At 37.2% G+C, this 23988-nt stretch overlaps 1 protein-coding gene across 1 annotated transcript; it reads right to left on the minus strand.

Moving 5' to 3' along the window:
- Positions 1 to 306: 306 nt before the first annotated feature.
- DYNLT3 (dynein light chain Tctex-type 3) lies at positions 307 to 8738 on the minus strand. Its single transcript, XM_032261632.1, has 5 exons — positions 8587 to 8738; positions 7396 to 7437; positions 3202 to 3325; positions 2472 to 2549; positions 307 to 2115 (listed from the first exon to the last, which is right to left on the minus strand). Exons 1-5 carry the CDS (start codon positions 8614 to 8616, stop codon positions 2039 to 2041), a joined length of 351 nt encoding a protein of 116 aa, XP_032117523.1. The 5' UTR covers positions 8617 to 8738; the 3' UTR covers positions 307 to 2038.
- Positions 8739 to 23988: the final 15250 nt, after the last annotated feature.

The following is a 23988-nucleotide window of genomic DNA, read 5'->3' on the forward strand; positions in this document are numbered from 1 at the left end:
TGGCGCGATCTCGGCTCACTGTATCTCCTGGGTTCAAGCAATTCTCCTGCCTCAGCCTCCTGAGTAGCTGGGATTACAGGTGTGTGCCACGCCACCTAGCTAATTTTTGTGTTTTTAGGAGACAGGGTCTCACCATGTTGGCCAAGCTGGTCTTGAACTCCTGACCTCAAATGATTCACTCATCTCCCAAAGTGCTGGGATTACAGGTGTGAGCCACCTCACCTAGCCATTTCTTCTATTTAGAATTTCTAAGAGCAAGCAGAATGTCATTTCTCTAACTATTAAATGATTATCCAGAAGCAAAAGTACAGTGCAGGAAGATAATATTTATTATAGTTTAACTAGAAACAGAGCAGATAGCAAGTTCACAAGGTGCGAATTTTTTTTTTTCTTAAATCAGGCTTCAACAATAATAAAAAACAAGTCTGCATTTATATTTTGGTCACTATTATAATCTTCAAGGGCATGAAAGCCAGCAGCATAAAGAAACATGAAAAATGACTGAGAATTTTTGATGTTCCCAAAACAAAGATCACTGTATTAAACTCCTTTATTTTGTTAATATTATTCTTAAACATTGAACAATAATTACTGATATTCAGCAAAATATCAAACATGCACATAGTATTCCTACAAGAATATTGCCTTAATATCATCAGTATTAACACTAAGCTTATTCCTCCCCAAAATTCAATGAGTTATGGTTCCACCCTCTATATGTATTAGTGTTAGTGGTAATATGCAAAACTGATTTCGTTTTAAAGGTTAAGTAGCAAATTGACTTTGCATTTGGTGGTCAGCTGTGTACCCTAATTTTTCATCTATTTTCTTAATAAATTTAATTACATTTCATAAGCCCTGAGATAACCTGCTAATGATTGTATACTTTTAATCTATCTTTATTCCACTCAATTTGAACCCCAGATAATGTCTTTAAAATTATTTACAGATGGTTGTAACTAAAGCAATGATAAAATGTACTACTTATATAAATAAGACTGATAATAAGGCCTTTAACTAAGAGTTGCATATTTTATATGCACTTTTAACTTGTTAGGAGCAACTCTTAAAATTATATCTATAATTCTGTCAGAAAGTAATAAGTGCTTTTCACTTTGCTTACTTCTATATGTGTGGCCAGATTCATTTTCTTTTTCCTCCCTTGTAAAACAGCTATTTTTTCCTTCCCCAAATATTAATACTTGTCTTCCAACTGAACAATTGCTGAAAGGAACTTAGCATTTGCACAGCACATTGATAACTATAGTGCTTAGCAGATAAATATGCCCATAATAGGCATCTGATACATGTTGGTTCCACATGGAATGAGTGAATTGTAAGGCAGCTGTTTGAGTCACATACTCTTCATCCTATACTATAACTAATTTTGTTTAACTAGGAAATTCAGTTTAACAGATTTAATTCACCCTCAAGTGTAAATCCAAAAAATTGAAATTAAAAGCAAATTGATTTGCTAATTCTCAGATAAAGTAAACAAGTTAATCATAGTTGTTACTATACTATTAGTTGATAAAAAAAAAATTACTTTCCACTAAATATTATGTATAACTCAGTGAGGGGAAGAAAGTTTGAAAAAACTAAAAGATGTAAGCTAATTATCATTTTTTCCACATTTACCCTTGTAGATTTTTTGTTCATATATTTATTTCTGTTAACTTCTCTAGCTGAAAGAGAATTTTATTATCTGAATAGAGTACCCCATCATCACCTTAGGTACAAAATATTAGTGAAAAGCTGGTGTAAATGTAAGATTGTATTTGTATATCATACCATATTTCTGCATTTATATTTTGCTAGAATTCAATTCTTCTGATTTATATGATGTTGTATAGAGAATGAGATAATCTGCCAATAACTATGATATTGCTTGCTTATAATATTCAGTTTTTGTTGGTAGCTCTAAAGCATATTGCACGCTTGTCATCTAGCACACTAATAAATAACTATTACTCTTTTTTTGAAAGGATACACTGGCAAATTCTTAAGTTAATGGCTTTAGCCCAACATTTTTAGTCAGTTAAAGAACAATAGCAATGGCAAAAACGTTGACAATACAGTTCATGGTACGGTTCTCCCATCTTACAGTACAGGTTCCTGAAATACAAATAAAAGGATTTTGAAATACCAGCAAAACATAAAAATTATCAGGGAGTATATATATATATATATATGTATATATATATATGGGGAATATATATCAGGAAATACATATATTATCAGGAAAATATATATATATATACACGTTTTTCACATGTTTTAATATTTTATTTCCTTCGACCTGTTAAGTCTTCACATTTCATATCAGTCTGAAGGTATACTTGTTACTAGGTACAAAGCAATACTGTTGATAGTCTTTTTAGAATTTAATTAGAATTAAATATTTGATTAAAAAGGGCAGTTTGACTTTGCTAAAAGTTGGATTTTGTGTAAATCAGCTTAAGGTCTCTTACCATCAGATGTGGTATCCCAAAAACAGGAGCTGGCGGTGTGAAAGCCATATGCACTCTTCTGGACCACTGCACAGGTCACTGCAAATAAAGTCACAGAATGAGGACACTTACAGACAAAGGGAAAGAGAACCAAAGTCAAAGTGTGTTGAGTTCAGAGCTCTACAAGCTGTAAAAAATTAAAATAAAATAAAATACAGAAAACAAAGCATTCAGCAAATAGATTGAAAAAAATAATCTACCATCATGATTTTGACCCCATTAGATTCAGTTGTTTTTTTTTAACCAATGTCGTTACCATTGGTGATTGTATTGCAGGAAAAAATATCAGTCAAATTCTGTGCTTTGTACCATGGGCAGGATTCAGACACAGAAATGCAGGAAATATTCCACTTTATAAACAGTTGCTGTGTTAAATTTCTTACAGGTAAAGAGGCATGGGACTACTGAAAGAAAGAGTTGGGCTAAGAGGGTTTCAGTGGAAAGAGAGAACTGATGCAAATGCAAAGGGTGATGCTACGAACGACAAGTAGCTGAAAATGTCTTTGAGTAGTGAAAGATCTTCATCTTTTAAGTATTATTACAGACTATCTTTGAATGAGTAAATCAGAAGTCCTTTGTATCCTGTTAGTATCCAACTTAAATGTCTATTGCTCATATACCTTCTCAAAATTCAGAGACAATCACAATGTCAAAGGCAAGTGAACTAGTGAGGAAGGATACGGATACTTACCAATATATTTATAAGCTTTTCCCAGCTTAACCAGATGTGTTAAGGACTGTTCCACTATGCTTGCAGTCCACTGGTTGATGTTGTTGTGATTATAATCTTCACCACCTAAAACGCCATCTACACACTAAAACGGCAGAAGACAGTTAAATTAGCCAAAAAGAACAATTTTTATACAAATTGCAGTAAATATTTATTCAAAACATAAAATATACTTATAGCTCAGTGAGGCATCTTAGAAAATATACACTTGGTAAATATTGATTATGCATTGTCTTTAATTGCTTAAAGGTTTTGAAAGAGTTTCCACACATATTATCTCAGTCTATGAGATACTATGAGCCATATAAAGATAAATATGTCATGGCTTCTGTGTAAAGAACTTAATCTAGCAGAGATGCTAATAAAAAAATTCTAATATCTGTAGCACAAGGAAGACTAATGATAAATTATGTCATAAAAAATTATGGTGGGGAAATAAAAAGGTGATATCAATTGGTTACCAAGTGGCTTTGAAACAGCTGGGATTTGAACTAGAGTTCACATGCTAGAAACATAGGCTGGGACTAATTTAAAAACATAATTCTTATGTATACTAATTATATTCTCATTCATACTATGTGATTGCTTAGCACATTTGCCACTGAAAGTAAATAAAGATGCTCTCGAAAGAGAAAGTCAAATATTGTAATTTCCCATAATCTTTAATTTCATCCACTTCTGACATCTGATTAAAAGCACTGGCTCTAGTATCACAATCCTAGGTTTTAAGGCCTACTTTGACACCTATCTGCTGTGTGACCTTTAGCAAGTGACTTAACCCCTTCAAATCCCTATTTTCCTAATCCTTATAGTAAGGATAACAGCATCATCTTATCAAGTTGTTGTTAGGAAGAAATGAGACAATGAATACCAAGTGCTCAAACAGTGACTAGCACAGCATTAGCATGTAAACAATGTTAACTACTATTATCATATTGCTGCTGTTCTATTTTACATTTGAGTGATAAAGCCAAGATACTAAAGCACTCATTTTACAATCTAACACACATGCAGCTTCATTTACTATAATTAGACTCATTTAATTCATTTTTAGAATCTAGCTTAATAATACACACATACACACACATGCAGCTTTATCATTAGACCACAGTAAAGATTTATAAAGGCACTAATACAAAATCTTAAGTTGGGTAGTATAAAATCTTCACTAATGATAAAATATAAAAGGAGAAATTAAATGTTTTAGAAGCATTGGCAAAAGTAATGTGGCTCAAATTACTCTCCTAGAAAGCTCAATACCATGACAAAGTAGGTAGGGCAGTGGCTTAAGGATCAGGAGAATAGGATTTTAATTCTGGCTTTATCATTACTAAGCTGATGACCTTTGGAAAAACCTATTTCTCTCTTGTGATCACCTTTCCTTAAGGATAAAGTAAGAGCACTCATTTTTCTTTCAGGTTATTTAATAGGACCACTCCAAGTTTTGCTCTAAACAGCAGAAAACACCATGGGGTGTGGGTGCCACTGTAAATAGCCCTGCTAATTACTATTAATTAACATTTAGCCTAATTAATTACATTAACATGGAGGCCCACTAGACAATGCAGTCCTTAAGCAGCTCTGTGTTCTCAGCACCAAACTCCGGCCCTGGGCACTTAGCAGGTATTTAATAAATGTTTGTTGTTGAAGCAATGTTGGCTTTGATATACTCTCTGGGTATCTTAAATACAATTTAGACTAAGGTCCAAGTCAATTTCATTTGTGGCTCGCTTTTTCTTTGAAGGTTTTTTGAGGAAGCAATTTCTATTACTAACAATAAAGAAAATGTATGCATATTACTGATAAATGAATGTCCCTGAGTTCAGCAGGAAAAACATATTAGCATAGGGGTTCAGGGCAAGAAATCAAAGAAAAGAAAATAAGATCAGTAAGGAAATCAGAAATAACTGCTGAAATTATGTAATCATCTAGGAAGTGCTAAAATGTTTTAAAATGCTGCTCATTCTCAGGCCTTCCCCATGTCTCAATGGAAATGTTTCAATGGCAGAAGACTGGTTCATGTGAAGAGGAAAGAGGATAGACATGTAGCTGCAAATAACCTGCAGCAAAGCTGTTTCTTTGCAGTCTCATACTTCATATAAAAATTCAAGAGAAGCTTGCTTTTAACTACATAATGCATCAGAGTTTGTTTTTTAAAAAAACCGTTTTCACTTAAATTACTTATATTACTTAACTCCGTCTCACAAATATTCAATGAAAACTGATGCTCTAAAATACATCCAGTGACTTCTAGCATCACCTGGCCACTGCCAAGTATGTATTTCCCAGTTGAAAAAGTATGATTCTTTTAATTTGATACAATATTAAAGTAACAGGCATATGGTTTGAAAAATCCAGTGGAACAGAAAAGCTTAGAATGAAGAGTCCCCTCCCTACCCTTTCCTTTCCCATTCCCAGTCCCATTCCCCAGAGGAAACCCATCAGTGTACGACCATTTTTATTTCTTCTAAGGGTTACTTACATATCTCCAAATAATGTTTATGTCACTATTTCTTGATTTATGAATTATAGGCAACATACATAACTCCTACTATGATAGATGAAAATTTTGTTCCCTCAGACCACCAGCCCCCTTCTCTCAATATAGTGAAATCACAATTTTTTTTAACTTAAATATATTTACACTGTTAGAAACTTGTTTCCTTTCCACTATGGGTATTTTCTTCCACACAGAGGATTGTTCTTTAACATTCCTGGCCTCTTGTCCTGTCAGTTATTCCTCCCTATCGAGGTGGAATGAGTTACCTGGTTGGTGGGTGATAACCATCGTTTTAACATCTCATTTGGCAGAGCCAGTCTCCCAAATGTGTTGAACTTGGGCTTTAGTTTCTCCTTCCCGCTCCACCCAAACCAATGAAAGGCGCCAGCCTGAACAAGCGTTTCTCTCTGCTGACTCAAACTTTCTCTTGGATGCCTTTTCCCAGGGCTGAACTGAATGGGAGTCAGCAAAACAAGCTACGATCACCCACCTAGTTTTTATAAATAATAAAGGTGATATTTTGTTCTCTTTCTATTGGCTCTTTTTTTCTTTTCATTGGCTCAGAACTTAAGCAAGGAAGAAGGCACTATCTAAATAGAATCCCAAATAACCCAGTATTCTTTCTTTCATGTTCCATCAACCAAGGACAGTCTTTCCTGACTTTCCACTTTGAAAATTAAGATCACTCCCTTCTCATTATCTCCACTCCCTCTTCCACCTCCCAGTTTCCCTCATTTGTGCTTTTGCATTGTAAAGGTATCAGAAACTTTTGCATTCTACTTTTAATAATTAAATATTCCTGGGCTACATAGATAGAATGCATAATTCTGAAGTATTAAAATATGGCAAGATTTTCAGGTGCCTGTCTAGAACTTGAGTTAATTCTAGTTGTATAAGGCCAGACCTTGGTAAGGTGTTAAAAAATACCTTACCAATACTGTAGTCTGTATGTGATACCTCTAAAATAATGAAAGTTCCCTTGCCAGAATTAATTCTCAAGGATAATTTCTATTTGCCTAAAAGGAGTTTCAAATACTTTTCTTAAAATTTTGATTTACCATCATATGAATGTTTAAAAGATGTTAAGTGATCATTTTTCCTATTATACTGGGCAAAAAAGTGTACATGCCCAAAGGCAAATATTTCTAGGACTTTGTTATCTATTTTATAAAATATACATATACATTATACATATGCTTTGTAAAAGTCTATATGTGTGTACATATATATATATACATATACATATACTTTTATAGTGTTAACATTTAAAATAATGTTTGCCTTCTGGAATAAAAGTTCTTTTATCCAAAAGACAGGGCATCATTTTTAAACCAGTTTTCTAGACTAAGAAAATCCTTAAACATCTCTTTCAGAGTAAGCCCCAAGATGCCGATAGCACACAAAAAGCATAGAAGCACCCCTATAAAGAGTTAGTGGATAAATATTTAAAATCTTGTTCTTGGCCGGGTGCAGTGGTTCACACCTGTAATCCCAAAACTTTGGGAGGCCGAGGCAGGTGGATCGCCAGAGGTCAGGAGTTTGAGACCAGCCTGACCAATATGGTAAAACCCTGTCTCTACTAAAAGTAAAAATATAGCTTTTAAAAATCTCGACTAACACAGCAAGCTTCTGGAGAAACAACATGTATAACTCACCTCTTTGACAATATTGTGGGCTTCCTCAGCATTGAAGCCAACCTAAAGGGAAAACAAAAGGTAAAGCCGCTTTCAACACAGACTTGCAGATATGACGCTACACAGAATACCCTAGGCTGGCCTAGACAGGTGGTAGTGACAGGAGACCACAGTGATAAAGAGCATCAGGTCTACAGAAGGGGCCAATCTTGCCCCTAAACACTTAAAAACACTGAATGCTTTCCCTACCTACCTGCCTGGAGATTGACTCATGAGGTCTGGGGTAGAGCCTGCAAGCCTACATTTTCTTAAAAAAAATGTGCTTTATACTGGTGATCCTAATGAACATCCTAGATTAAGAATCATTGTATTGTAAAACTCAGGAAGTAAGCAAGAAGTGGCTATAAAGGTGTTATGTGTTATGAGAATATAGAAATAGTCTCAGCTAAGTGAAAGAATAAAGTGGTCCATAAGAAAAGAATGCTTAATAGATTATTTTCAATTTTGTTTTTAACTTATGCTAGGCAAAAATTCCTAGGCAAAAATATCTTTCCTAAATTAAAGATGATGAAAATACTCGATAACTCAAGATTAACATCACTTTAATGCTATAAAGTGGTCTGACAACTTAGTCTTTTCTTTGGAGTCCCCATCGATAGCAGGAAGATAACAACTGACATCATGGGGCTCTGGTGAGGGCTGGGAAAGCCTGAGTCAGTAAGCAAGGCTTGTAATCCATAAAGCGCCTCCTTCCAGACCACCCAGGCAAGTTACCGGGAGTGGGAGTGGCAATGCCACCAGGAACCCGACACCGCGATCGACGGGGGCTGCAGCACCTGCCCTGAGGACGCCAAGGGGCTGAGGAAGCAGGGGGAAGACCCGTTTTCGAGGCCCGCCCGGTAGAAGGGCGGCGCCCGCCACCCCATGCCCACTCCTAGAACCCAAGTTAGGCCTTGTCCTCCCAACCCTGCCCCCACCCCACCGTCTGATCCGCGCCCTCCTGGCCATCCCTGCCACCCCGAATCTCAGGATTTCTGGGTGGGGAGAACGAGTCGGGCGGGGCGGATCCCGGGCCCAGGGGAGAGGACCGGGGCTCGGAGGACGCCGCACCCAAACTCTTGGGGCCGCCCATGCTGGGAGACCACCCGGCAAGAGCCCTGCGCAGAGGAAGGCGGGAGCGGGGGGCGCTTTCAGGTAGCCAAGGGGCGGTACCTCGTCGCAGTGGCGATGGTACTCCTCCATGGTAGCGCTGGCTCTCCCTGGGGGCGGAGCGACGCGCCGGTGGAGCACCGCGGCCGCGCAGTGGCCTCCGGGGAGGCCCCACCCCCGTTTATGGCCTAGGGCCTTTCCCTACGCAATCCCCGCCTTTGTGTCGCAGTGGCGTCACCTGGCAACGCAGGGCTAGCTCCGGGCAAGGCGTCACGTCAGGCCACGCACCTCTTCCTTGCTTCCTCTGCCCTTTCTGGAAACAAGGGATGAATGTTAAAGAACTGGGAATGGCGCCAGTGTTGATCAGATGGGGAGACCTAGTGGCAGTTAGCCTAGACTCCACACTATTGGTTGAGTGCCCACTGCTGTGATTATTTGCATGTATTTGTCCATTCACCATCATCTGGCACATAAAAGTGTAGTTAATGTCATGATAAACCAACCACTTTGATTTGTCCACTTACTAGCTATGCTACTTGGAAAAATTCACCTCCCACAGCTTCAGATTTCTCATATGGAAACTTACTATCATGCCTATTTCACTACTGGTTGTAAGGATCAGATGAAATGCTATATACACAACTCCTAAAGTAGATGCTTCTCAGCTAGACAACAATGGCTACATTTATTTTAAAGTTATTAATTTCCAGATAATCCTAATCACTTCCTCAAAACCTCATGATCAGCCAGAAGAGTTCTTCTGTCACTGCTTTTATCAAGATGAAACTGAGGTACAGAGAATTTAATTTGCCCAAGGTTATACATCCAGTAGGGTGTAGAAAAGGGACTTGAGCTCAAGTAGTCTGCTAGCAGAACCCAAGCTCTTAACCACTGTATTAGTTTCCTATTGCTACTGTAACAAATTACCATAAATGTAGTGCCTTGAAGCAGGACACACTTGTTCTCTTACAGTTCTGTTACTGGTGGAGGGTGTCCAGGTTCTTTTAGCTTTGAACAAATAATTGGACAAAAGGCACAAACAAAGCAAGGAAAGAATGAAGCAACAAAAGCGGATATTTACTGAAAATGAAAGTACACTCCACAGGGTGTGAGTGCTTGGAGAAGCCGTTCAAGGGCTGGGATACAGAATCTTCTCAGGTCCAAATACCCCCTAGAGGTTTACCATTGGCCACTTCGTATTTATCCCATGTAAATGAAGTGGTGGCCCACAATCACAGGGTGAAGTGAAGTTACAAAGGCCACACTCCTATGCAAATATCTGATTGATTGCAAAAAGCAACTAATCAGAGGTACTTTCAATTTCCCATCTGCCCTGCAGAAAAGGTGGGGGTTTGCAAAGGGAATAGCCTCAGGTCCTTTTGTTACTTAGGCCTAGAAATTTCGTTTTCCTTTCAATTTAGTTCTAGGAAGTCAGTCTGAAACAGCCTTAAGTTCCCTGCCTCTTGATCCTATTCTCCTGCCTGAGTTCTGGGGGTCAGAAGTCTAAAATGGGCCCATAGAGCTGCATGACTTCTGGAGGCTCTAGGGAAGCCTGTGTTTCTTTGTTTTTTCCAGCTTCTAGAGACTGCCTGCATTCCTTGGCTCATGACCCCTTCCTCTAAATTCAAAGCCAGCAGCATCTTTTCTCCTATTTGACCTCTGCTTCAAAGGAGATGTGAGGCATCTCTACAAAGGAGAGATGTATGACTCTCGCCCTCCTGTTTCCCTCTCAAGATTCTTAACTTAATCACGTGCCAAGTGTCTTTTGCACTCTGTAACGTATTCACAGATTCTTAGAATTCAGATGCGAACAATTTTGAGGGTGAGCATTATTCAGCCAACTACAACACTTTTCTGTTTTGCTGCCCAGAATCAAAGTTGGAAACCATTAGTCTTCTAGTCCAACTCCCCTATTTTACAAGTAAAACTGAAGCTGAGGAGATAAAGTAACAAGGCACATAGATGTTAACTGGACTCCTAGGCTTCTGATTCTCAGGCTCTTATTTTATGAACTTAGAACCAAATAGGGTTGTTTACTTGACAATATGGGGTTTGTTATTGGTTCTCCTTAGTTGTGGATCATTCAGGGTTACTGCAGAAGTAACTAATTCATAGAGGAAGCACATCCTCTTTCAAGATTTTCTTTTTACCAAAGTTTTCATCCTATGAGCAACTCCAGCATTCCATTCATAAGAAGAATTCGTAGTGTCTTTGTGAACATCAGTTTTATTTCCCTAAAGAACTCTACCTATGCCTGGGTGAGTTAAACCCTGAAGTTACCTAATCTTAACACTGCAAGGGCTACACCAGCACATCTGAAGTTTGTATTATGTGATCATTCATGATGCATATAAAGTGAAATGATGAAGTGTTGTTCCAGTTACCATTCCTGTGTAACATATTACCCCAGAATTTAGCAGCTTATTTATTATATTATGCTCATGGATTCTGTTGGTCAGAAATTTGAACAAGGCACAGCAGAAATAATTTGTCTTTGCTCTGTTTCTGATGCCTCAGGTGGTGAGACTCAGAAACTAGAAGAAATTCAATGATGGGGACTAGAATCATCTGACGACTTGCTCATTCACATGTCTGATACCTAGGCTTAGATGAATCAAATATTAGCACTGTCAGCTGTAGCAACAAACACATGGCCCCATTGAGTGGATTGGCTTTTTACCATTATGGCAGCCTTAGAATAGCCAAATACCTTACATGGCAACTCAAAGCTCCAAGCATGAGTGTTCCATCAAGCATAGCAGAAGATTTGTCACCTTTTATCACCTAGTGTCACAAATTACACAACAGTCCTTCTATCATACTCTAATCATTGAAACATTCACTCAGATTCGAAGGGAGGAGACACAGAATCCACTTCTCAATGGAAGAAAAGTGACAAATAATTTGGGGGGCCATGGTTTAAAACTACAGTGGGCTTATTAACTAGCATCCTCTGGTTGCAAGTGACAGAAAACCCAATAGTATGAGCTGAAATAATAGCATTTAGTTTCTTATATAACCAGACTGATATGGTTTGGATCTGTGTCCGCACCAAACCTCATATTGAATTATAATTCCCAGTGTTGGAGGTGGGGCCTGGTAGGAGGGAGAAATATTCGTTTCTCATGAATAGGGTAGCACCATCACCTCAGTGCTGTTCTTGTGATAGTGATAGTGAGTGAGTTATTATGAGATCTGGCTACTTAAACGTGGTAGCACCTTCCCCTCTCTCTCTTCTTCCTGCTCCAGCCATGTAAGATGTGCCTGCTTCCCCTTTACCTTCCACCATGATGTAAGTTTCCCGAAGCCTGCCCAGAAGCAGGAGCCACTCTGCTTCCTGTGCAGCTTGCAGAACCATGAGCCAATTAAACCTCTTTTCTTTATAGATTATCTAGTCTCAGGTATTTCTCATTGCTATGAAGCAATGAGAGAACAGACTAATACACAGACATACAGAGGCAGAGATACTCTATGTTTGTTTAGTTACCCAACAGATCTTGGGGACTTGCGTGGTTTTCATCTTTCTATGCCAATATCCTCAGTATATCAGCAACATTTAGCCTCATGGTCATACATGGCTGCATTAGTTCTGGTATCTCTAGGAACAAAGACATCACATTCAGGAACAAGATGAGCATTTCCTGGGGTTGATCAGATTTTCTTAGGAAAGCAAATCTTTGCTTCAAGTCTCTAGGAGTTTCCTCCTCATGTTCTATTGGCCAAGATTGGGACATGTGACTCCAGCCAGGCAAAACATATGGGACAATAAATGTAGGTGTTTTCATTTTGTATGGTGAAAAGTGAGTTCTGCCAGCAAGAAAAAAAAATGGATGTAAAATAAATGTTGGTAGGTCAGTCCTTTCCAAACTTTTCCATGCTATGGTCCACATAGAAGATAATACTTACATGGTACATTGAGGTAAACTTGAGGGGCTTTGTGGGCATCTTTATGGGGTTTGGTTAAAAAATATTTTCTTTATGTTATACAATTATATGAAAAAATGAAATAGAAAGGGTGTTAAAATTGAATTTGTAAAAACTTCCAAATAAAATCTCTTTCAATGCTTTAGTGAGACCCTCAATCTTGCTTTCACCCATATAACATTTTATATCTGGCTCTATGTATTAGGTAGTAATAAGCAATTCCTATTAAAGAGTTTTTAATAATTATTTTTCTCTAAATCTAAATAAATTATATTGTTGAGAAAGATTCCCCATAGAAGTAGATGATAAAAAAACACTTGGACCCACTTTACTAGCCACTCAAATTATATTTAAAGGCTTCTGTAATGGAAGACTATGTAATTACGACCATTCCTTTCACTGATAATTACAAAGGTTGAACAAAATGTAATAGACATTTGCTCAAAAGAAATGGATTTTTAACAAGATGGGGAAGAATTATGGATCTAAGACCTAGAATAATGAAACCCAGAAAGATGAGCATGGCATTTGGGATAACTTTTTACTTCGAGGTGAGAAGATGCTAAGTATTTTGCTTATGGGCCAAGCAGTAAAATAATTAGACTGCATGGACTGCAAAGGAGGATGATTCTAGTAAACAATCATGCTTTGGGTTGAAACCCCATGGATTAAATCGTGGAAGTGAAACACCCAAACTTGATCTAAGCTCAGTTTTAAATTACCTAAACCCCAAAATAGAATTAAGGTGATCTGGCATTGCTAATGCCTCTAGCCAACTTCTAGAAGCAAATGCAAATTCTCTCTGAAGGAAGAAAACATTATCTTAGGTCTCAAATCAGACATGATTTTTTTCACATACATCAAGTGGACAATAAAACATAACTAGACACATAACAAGACAAAACAACATTATCGTAAATCAACAGACAGTGGAAACAGCCTAACCAGGGATGAAGATTATGGAGTTATCAGAAAAGGACTTTAAAATAACTATGCTTACTATATTCAAAGAGATGAAAGACAAAGTTGAGAATTTCATTCAAGAACTTGAAATTATAAAAAAAAATACAAATAGAATTTCTAGAAGTAGAAAGTACAATAACCAATTTTTAAAAAAAGAATGGGTTCTATAGTGGTTCAGACAAAGCTGAAGATTTAATGAAGTTTAAAAAAATTGGACAGAATAAAATAGTGAAAGTGAAGCACAGAGACATAAATGAATGTAAAATACAGAAGAAAGCATACAGATAAAAGTAATACTATGAGAAAGTTTAACCTACATAATGAGATTTCCAGAAGGAGATGAGAGAGAATGAACATAAACAATATTTGATGAAATATTAGCTGAAGATACAAAAGTTATGAAAGTACATATTAGTCAGAGCCTCTATAGGAAGCAGATGAAACCTCCAAAATATAATAATTCAGAGAGGATTTATTTACAATAGTGTGTGCTGGGATGGTGGATATAGCAGATCTATAAAGAATAGTGTCAGGAACCCAGTATAGACTATCGCTTTTCTCCATCAACATCCATCCACTTGCTTAGCTACAGAGGCAGGGACTATAGCAACTATTCTGTGTTACTTTATCCCCTCTCCCTTTTACCTCCACTGTCTTATAGTAATGACGTTGGTCATAGCTAATGTTTTTGATTGCAGGTGGTTTTGTGACCTACTTACTCTCACATTCAAATGCTATAATAGTTAATGGACCTCCTCTGTGTGTCAAACATCACATTTTATGCTCTGCATCTACTATATTTCTAGGGATTCTGTGATTACAGGTCCAATTAATGTTAACAATGTAATGGATCAATGTGTTGTGGTACAGATCTACGACAGATTCCTTTAACTCTGATATGGAGGTCTTCTAATTTTTTTTTAATATTTATTTTTTTAGATCTAGTCCTAAATCCAGAATTTCTAGTTTTTTAATTCATGTTTTTTATTTCATATTCATAACTCTTATATTTTCCTTATCTGTGCTTTCTAAGCTATAATAAAACACCAGGTGACTCCACAATCTTTATGAGAAACTTCGTTGCTATAGAGATTAAGTGCTGCAGGCAGCTGCAGCCACTTGACCTCTAGTGCCTTGCCCTCTACCTGCATTACATCCTCTGGTGATAAAGTGAGTAATCATTATGTCACATTGTGGTCATGAATTACATATGCCCTATTTCTTCCAAATAAGAAGATTATCCATGTGCTCCTTTAAGTATATGAAAAACAAATTCTTAGAATTTCATTTTGAGTATGTGTGTATATAAAGAGATTTATTTTAAGATATTTAAGAGTCACTTACAGTTTCCTTTTTTTGAATTGTTTTTTCATATCCCTTACCCATTTTCAAACTTTGCTCTTAATCTTTTATCTTGTTGATTTGTGAGAACTTTTTATAAATAAATTATCCTTGTGTTTGTGATGAGTTGCAAATACTTTCTCCCAATATTTTTTCCTCTTTTTATTTTGGTTAAGTTAATTTTGCCATATACACTTTTAAAAGATTAATATCATTAACTTTCTCAAAAATACTTATTCTAAGAAATTGGCTGACACAATTTTAGAAGCTTAGCAAGTCCAAAATCTGATGAGGTAGACCAAACAGGCTAGAGACTCAGGAAAGTGTTACAGTTAGTCTCCAGAAGCAGTCTCATACAGAATCAAGGAGTACCAGTGTAACAGATGAAATCTGAAGACTACCTGCTGGAGAATTCCCTTTTGCTCTGGGGAGGTCAGCCTTCTGTTCTAATCTGGCCTTCAACAGTTTATACAAGGCTCACCCACATTATGGAAGGTAATCTGCTTTACTGAAAGTCTAGTGATTTAAATATAAACTCAATCAAAACATCCTCACAGAAACATCCACAATAATTTTTGACCAAATATCTGGGCACTGTGGCTAAGTCAAGTTGATACATAAAACTAACCATCACAGGCTACTTCTGCTACCAGTTACTGTATCAATCAAGTTGCCAAGATGAAGCAGATGGCACGCTCAAGTTGGCATAAATTGAAGAGTGCTCATTTACAAAGATGTGGGCAGGGGAACTAATGGCAAGTGATAGTACAAGAACATGGGGCTAGCAACAGTGAAGCTGTCAGTGCTCCTAAGCTGTGAAGTTTGAGGGAGAAAGAGAATTAAATAGTCATGTTGACAAGGCCACTTTAAGAGAAAAAAAATGATCTTTTGTCAAGGGATATAACAAGCCCAAGGTGACCTCCCACAAAGGGAACCCAGGGAATAATTATCTTGACTCTTTCTCCTTCTCTCTGATCTCTTACTGCTGTTTCTCATTAGCTGAACTTATCTGGAAACTAGCGGGCACAGGAATGACTGTAATCCACATAGGTCAGTTTCCCAAAGCATGAAGGAGTGTAGAGTGTGTATGTGGAGAGACAAACAGAGGATACTTTGCACAGATCTTAAGCCACAGGTCCAAGAATCCCTATGATTCCCAAGTAGAATGAATAAACTAATAACCATATTTTGGCACATCACAGTAAAACGGCTGAAAACGGAAGGAAAGAGAAAAATTGTAAAGTATCACTGCCTTGCCCAAAAAAGACAAATTACCTTCAAAAGTGAAACAAGAAGATACAAATCTGACTCCTCATAGAAACAGTGGAAACTTAAAGACAATGTATTTTTAAGTTGGTACCTAGTAATTGTACATATTTATGTGGTGCACAGTAATATTTTGATAAATGCATGAAGTGTGTCATGATCAAATCAGGATATTTAGAATGTTCATTGCCTTGCACATTTATCATTTCATTGTGTTGGTGTTTTGGGCTCTTCTTGCATTGCTATAAAGAAATACCTGAGGCAGGGCAATTTATAAAGAAAGAGGTTTAATTGGTTCATAGTTCCAGAGGCTGTACAAGCATGATGCTAGCATCTGCTTGGTTTTTGGGGAGGCCTCAGGTACCTTTTACTTATGGTGGAAAGTGAAGCAGGAGCAGGCACATCACATGGCCAGAGCAGTGCAAGATGGGAGAGAGGTGGCACATATTTTAAACAAACAGATCTCATATGAATTCTTGCACTATAATGAGGACAGCACCAAGCCATGAGAGATCTGCCCCCATGACCCAAACATTTTCCACCAGACTCCATATACAACATTGGGGATTACATTTCAACATGAGATTTAGAGTGGACAACGTCCAAATTGTATCATTTTGCCCTTGGCCTCTCAAATCTCATGTTTTTCTCATGTCGCAAAATACAATTCTCCCTTGCCAGTAGTACTCCAAAAGTCTCAATTCCTTTCAGCATCACTCAAAAAAGTCCAAAGTTCAAAGTCTTGTCTGAGACAAGGCAAATACCTTTCATCCATGAGCCTGTGAAACCAAAAACTCGTACTTACTTCCAAGATACAATGGAAGTACAGGCATTGGGTAAAGATTCCTGTTCCAAAAGGGAGAAATCGGCCAAAAGAAAGAAGAGCCCCATTCAAGTCTGAAACAAAGCAGGGCACTCATTAAATTTTAAAACTCCAGAATAATCTCCTTTGACTCCACGTCCTGCATCCAGAGCACACCCATGCAAGGGGTGGGTTCCTCAGACCTTGAGCAGCTCTGCACCTGTGACTTTTCCATGCTGAAGTTGCAAGCTCTTAGTGGGTCTTCCATTCTGGCATCTGGAGGATGGTGGTCCTTTCTCACAGCTCCACAAGGCAGTTCCCCAGTGGGAACTCTGTGTGGGGTCTCCAACCCCACATTTCCCCTCCTCTCTCCCCTAGTACATGTTCTCTGTAGGATATCTGCCCATGCAACAGGCTTCTGCTTGGATTCCTAGGCTTTTCATACATCCTCTGAAATCTGTGTGGAAGCTGCCAAGCCTCCTTAACTCTTGGACTTTGCGTGCCTGCAGGCTTAACACCACATGGCAACTCCATAGGTTATGGCTTGCACCCTGTGGACCTTGTGGCCCAAGCTGTACTTAAAACCCTTTGAGCCAAAGCAGGAGTTTGGGCTGATGGGATGTGGGGAGCAGTGTCCTGAAGCTGTTCAGGGTAATGAGGCCTCAGGCCTGGCCCAGGAACCATTTTCCTCCTGCAAATGGGAGAGGCTGACTTAAAGATCTCAGAAGTGCCTTTGAGGCCTTTTTCCCATTGTCTTGACTATTAGCACCTGATTTTATTTTTAGTCATGCAAATACCTGTAGAAAGTGATTGCTCCATTGCTGGCTTGGATTCTTCCGAATCTTTAGGGCTTTCTGTATATAATATCTTGTCATCTTCAAAGAGGAACTATTTGACTTCCTCTTTTCCAATTTGAATGCCTTTTGTTCCTTTATCTTGCCTAATTGATCTGGCTAGGACTTTCAGTACTATGTTGAATAGAAGTGGTGAAAGTGGGCATCCTAGGCAATGTATTTTGACACCTTCACAACACTGAAAGAAAATACTCTGAACTTAGAATGTCTATGCAGCAAAAAACCCTTCAAAAAGAAAGATAAAATAACAAAAATTTAGGCAAATAAAAATGAAACTAGTTACCAGTACATTTCAAGAAACACAAAAATTTATACTTTTGGCAAAATACAAATTAATTTTAGATAGAAACTTGGGTGATGTAGGAAGAAATGAAGAGTAATTACAGGACTACGTTTAATGATTATGAACTCTATAAAACAAATGATAATAACATCTATGGAGTTTAAAGTATATGCCAAATTCAAATACAGGATGTAATAGCATATAAATTGAGAGGAGGATAAATTGAGTTAAAGTGTTCAAATGTCCTTTTATTGTTCAAGAAATGGGTAAGGTATCAAGTAATATTATACTTTGATAAATCAAGGATGCATTTTGTATAGTGTAAAATGAACTAAATGCAAAGTATTTTTTAAAGTGTATAATTACTAAGCTAACGTAGTAGGGAAATGGAATTTTAACAATATTCGGTTAACCCAAAAAAAGGCAAGGAAGGAGAGAAAAAAAGAACATAGTAAAAGTGAGATAAATATTTAAAAATAATAAAATGATAGATTTAATGCCAAATACATCTTACTTATAATAAATGTAAGTAAATCATACATTCCACTTAAACAACCAAGGACAGAACAAAACACGCTCCACCTCTATGCTGATTATAAAAGTCACATAAAAATATCAAGGATGCAGAAGAGTTTAAAGTTAAAGGATGTGAAAAGATATATTATGCAACATTATTTAATGCTGGCATATATGTTTTAATATCAGATAAAGTAAGTTTTAAGGCAAAAGACATTACTAGCATTACTAGAGGAAAAGAGACATGTTTCATACTGATAGGAGTCAATTCACTGGGTGGACATAAGATTCCAAAATGTTATGCACTTAAATGTAGGAAGTAAAAATTAATACAGTTAAAAGATGAAAAAGATGAATTCACATTGTATGGAAGATTTTAATGCTCCTCTCAATAGATAACAGGATAAGCTAGCAAAACATAAAGATATAGGAAATTTGAACAATATGATTAACACATTTTATAACTGATGTGTGTAGAACTCTGAATACAACTGCAGAATACACATTCTTTTGAAGTACGAAAAGTATGTGCACTAGATTATCTTGCTTGAGGAATTTGATCATTACTTTTATGAACAATGATTGTAATATGGTGATAGATAATTTGTTTATTTGTTTTGTAGCTGGCAGTCCTTCAATTTCAAATATAGAGAAACACATACTCCCATAAGAAAACGTTCTGGGAATTGGAAACTATTTATTTTGCTTCAAAACGATTCTTCTTTGAGAATGAGTTTATTGATCAAGTTACCAGGTACCACTTTGGGAGTGAAAAACATAGTAGATTCAAATAAGAGACTTAAAATCAGTTATTAATGTTCTTACTAGTAGGCCAAGATATTTTCTATAAGTATTCATAGAACTCTCTAAAGTGCTAACTCTGCTTCCTTACAGGCTCCATTCTAGGCATCTGCTTCTATCATTCTCTTATTATATCGTTTCTAGGATGTAAGCCACCATAATCAAGAATCTCACATAGTACTATTTCAAGGCCTTTTTAATATCTGGTCCCAGTATGATAAAATGAGTTTTCTTCTATAGCACAAGCCATTATTACAAAAGAAAATTGCAAGGTAATACATTTTTTTTAATTACCAGAACGAATTTTTAAATTACCTTACTTAGGATGAACATGGATCTACGGAGGGGCAGGGAATAGAAGATATAAATGGAGCAGGAAGTTACTGTGCTGAGACATCCTTTCTTTCATTTCCAAGGCATTGACCACTAATGTAAATGTGTGAGGAGAAATGTCCTGACAATGAGGATTGCTATGCTATAATATTAGTCTTCGGAGAAATGAAAATAGGATTTTAATATTGGCTGCAAATCAGAAGCACAGGATGAGATTTTAAAAATATATCTATGCTAGACCCCAGCCCCCTGAGATTCTGATTTAATTGTTCTGGAATAAAAACTAGCATCAGTAGTTTTTCAGAAGCTTCCCCAAGTGGGTGATTAGAACGTGTAGTCAGTCAGTGTTGAGAATCCTTGGTGCAAAATCTTTTTTCCCCCTTCAGATGTCATTACAAGGTAAATTCACTTTTGCTCAACAGGCTTAAACATAGTTCTGCTGGACGTTAGAACAATACATTCTGTTACTTCTTGGGAATGTTTTTGTGTCCTGTGGGTTTGTTATTTATTCATTCATTCAACAAACGTTGAATTGTTGCCAAACATTGTATTAGAGAAGTAGTCCTAAACCAGGGCAGATTTTTACCCTCATCCCCGCTCCAGGAAGATTTGGCGATGTCTGAAGACAGTTTTGATTGTCATAAGTAGGGTGATTACTATTGACTTCTAGTAGGTAGAGGCCACGGATGCTGCTAAACGTCCTACAATGCACATAACAGTACCCCACAATAAGTTATTTGGCATAAAATGTCAGTAATGCTGAGGTTAAGAAATCTTGTATTAGAAGACAGGAATGAACAAGAAAGATTGACCATCTCTATGGAGTTTATGATCTATTAGGAAAGGCAGACAATACAAAAACACTATATATATGTGTGTGTGTCTGTGTGTGTGTGTGAGAGAGAGAGAGAGAGAAAGAGAGATGTATATAATCTGTATTATATGACAGAGCAGGAAGGAACATCATCATTTTGGACGAGCCCCTCGTTCAAAAGTTCACTTAATTAAAAACCGCCTATTTGCAAAGGGCATCGCCCTAATGGCTAAGGTCAGCACTACCATAAATCACAAATAACATCTCCACCCAGAAACATTCCAAACTCCTCTACGACCAGAGACAGGCTAGCACCGAGCCAGCCTTGAGATAACCCCCCTCCAGCCAGACAGATGTCTGTCCCAAGATAAACTCCTCTCCTCCCAAAGACATTCCAACCCTGTCATAAAACTTCTCCCTCACACTGAAACATTCCAAGCTTGTGATAAGCCCCCTTATCCTAAAACCAATATATTCTCTTAGTCTGTAAGATAAAGTGCTCCTGACCAAAATTGTCCCAAAGCCCCTCTCAGGTTTTATCTAAAGTAAATCTGTCTTTAACTGCCAAGCCAGGTTTCATGTTTCTTTCTTCTTTCTTTCTTACATTATATATATGTATGTATGTGTATACATATATGTATATATATGTATGCACACACACGAAATGTGGTAGTTGTGTTATCAAGAAGACATAAGCAAAGAAAGGGAATAGAGAGTGACTAGGGTGAGACTATCATAGATAAGGTGAAGAGGGAAGAGTTCTCCAAGAAAATGACATTTAGACAATCACTCAAATAATGTAAAGAACTTAGATAAGCATTTGAAAACTATAATAGAAGTTAGATTTGAAGTTTGATGTTAGATGAGAGAGAACAATGGATTTTCTCAGAGTGTGGGGAAGGAAATAAATTAGAAAAATATGGTAAAATTTCAGGCAACTCAATTGGGTTTTGTGGTCATAATTTTAAAATGAAACCAATCATAGATGTTGCAGGCTCTGGCCATGTTCAGCTCTTGGAGGCATATGCAAAAGAGTAGGCTTAACCCGCGTTGGAGTTTTTCCAGGTGATTTGACTGAGGAAGAGAGAAGCATGGCCTTTAATGGCACTTTCAAGGGAGTGATTGGCCTGATAGATCATGGATTTTTAGCTCGGTAAGCAGTGGTGGACAGTGAAAAAGTGATAGGATCATTGAACTCCAGGTCTAAATTGTGTCAGATACTTACTGGGTGAAGGTTCTAGAAAAAGTGAGATGGAAGGACAGAGAGTAGGGATCAGAAAGTTGGATGATTGAACATGACATACATACATACATACATACATGTATGTGTATATATATATATATATTTTTTTTTTTTTTCTTTTTTCGAGGCAGGGTCTCACTCTGTCACCCAAGCTGGAGTGCAGTGGCATGATCTTGGCTCACTGCAACTTCTGCCTCCCAAGTTCAAGTGATTCTCCTGCTTCATCCTACCAAGTAGCTAGGATTACAGGTGCGTACCACCATGCCCGGCTAATTTTTATATTTTTAATAGAGACGGGGTTTCGCCATGTTGGCCAGGCTGGTCTTGAACTCCTGACCTCAAGTGATCCACCCATTTCAGCCTCTCAAAGTGCTGGAATTACAGGCATGAGCCACTGCATCTGAATGAACATAAAATATTTTTGAAGCCAACATCTAAGCAGGAACGAGGATCCTCTCCTTTTTGGTGCCTCTTTTACATCTTACTGTGGGCATTGTAGCCAGGAGAGCAGTACAAGAAGCTTTGTATCATCAGCAGGGATAACATTTTTATCAGGTTCTAGGATTTTGACTTGATATTTTTTCCTGGCTTTTTAATATCTGGGATTGTGAGTATGAGTGAATAGGGAAAACTGAGTACAAATCATAGAGTACAGTACCATGATAAACATACTGAGCAGGGGGAAATAAGCAGACACCAGGGAAAAACAGGAAAGAAGACTTTTCCATATAGGTTGATTCCTTTTCTCCAGACTTTCATAGATTCTATATGAGACAACTTATATCCCTTCCTTTTTTTTTCTCCTGCCCTTGTCTCTGTCGTACCATTTCATTATGCTTTAATATTTGTTTATATAAAGGCAAAAGTACATTTATGTCTCAGGCATGCTCTACTTGCATAATCACAATAAGAAAATTTGGGGCTAATGTTTGGAAAACTCAGTTCTTTTGTGTTTTGGTCTTTCTTATGTCTATTAGTTTTGGTGAAGATCGTGATTTTTTAACCTTTTGTTTAACTAAAAATTCTACTAGTGTTGTGGCTAATTCATGCCCCACGTCATCCTCATATTACAAAGTTTAAACACATATAAAACTGAGAATATTTCCTTCCCTCACAAAGAAAAAATCTGTTTTTTATTTAGTGTCTCTTTTAGTGGGAAGAAATGCTGACCGTTTGATACAGGGTACATACTCTGACCCTGTCATTTATTATAATGCTTTATTGCACTGGAAGGGAATATAAATTGGATGAGAAAAATCCATGCACTGCATGAATCAGTTCTGTACTGTTTCAGGGAAAGAACACATGCAAGGAGCTCCATTTAATTATACTCAGTTCTTAATTTCTGTGATTCTTCTAAACCATGTCTTAGAAAAGATGTTTCTCGGCTTTTGAAGAGCTGGAGTAATGTATTTACAAGCATAACATGGTTTCATTAGGTATAGTCATTTTGCTCATCAAAAATCTGCAGTTTTATCACAGGGAATCATTCATTGTCAAAGTGTATGTGCTAATAACCTTCTTCATAGTCAAAGCACATTTTAAATATTTATTCATAAGCCAGACGAGGACTTTTAAAGCAGTTAATTTTAAAACAAAGTGACCTTTGTACCGGGAGGGAAAAAACACTGAATATGAACAAAATGAGCATTTGTGTCATGGTTTTACACATAATAGAGCATTTGCCAAGCATCAGCACCAATCATGTATACTTATTCAACTGATGATGCAGCCCTAGTTTCCAAATGCATAATCGAATATAAGCATATATAGATTGACCTCAGTTGACATTAAGGGACTATGGATAGTTTTCTCCTAGTAACAATCATAATTATATTCCATTCTTCTTAGGTAAAGACATGGATGATGTAGATGTTGAACAAGGTGCTGAAGCAACATGATTAAACACATTTCTGATTCCTAATGGGCTGTTTCAAGGTATAAAAATTAGAAATAGGCACTGATTGAAACATGCAAGTCTTAGTTACCTCCTTTTAAACACAGACAAAGACTTGGAGAACAATAAAAACTGTTTACAAAGGGTTTTCTGTCCACATCATCTTATTTCTATTTTACTCTGAGTTAATGTTTGAGATAATGGGGGTATTTTGAGCCAAGAGATTGCCAGTCATTATAGTGAGGACATCAAGTCAGTGTGGTGGGGTTGTGTTTAAATTTGTATGAGGCACTCACTGAGGACTTTTAACTGGGAGACTCTCTCCTGGAGTCATTTTCGCATTTGGTTTTTGGCTATATCTTTTCGGTCCTTTATGATGGTTTATACTGACAGGTAGCCTTTGATCAACAAATCAGTGGCACTATTAG

Source organism: Sapajus apella, unplaced genomic scaffold (genome assembly GCF_009761245.1).
Source record: "Sapajus apella isolate SASKATOON/1434 unplaced genomic scaffold, GSC_monkey_1.0 scaffold125, whole genome shotgun sequence".
In the NCBI taxonomy this organism is placed as follows: domain Eukaryota; kingdom Metazoa; phylum Chordata; class Mammalia; order Primates; family Cebidae; genus Sapajus; species Sapajus apella.

Coding starts and splice junctions, on each gene's coding strand:
- DYNLT3 (XM_032261632.1), bottom strand. CDS start 8,616: ATGGAGGAGTACCATCGCCACTGCGACGAG. Junction 3,326..7,395: donor CCCACAATATTGTCAAAGAG/GTGAGTTATACA, acceptor CTGCCGTTTTAG/TGTGTAGATGGCGTTTTAGG. Junction 2,550..3,201: donor AAAAGCTTATAAATATATTG/GTAAGTATCCGT, acceptor CTTTATTTGCAG/TGACCTGTGCAGTGGTCCAG.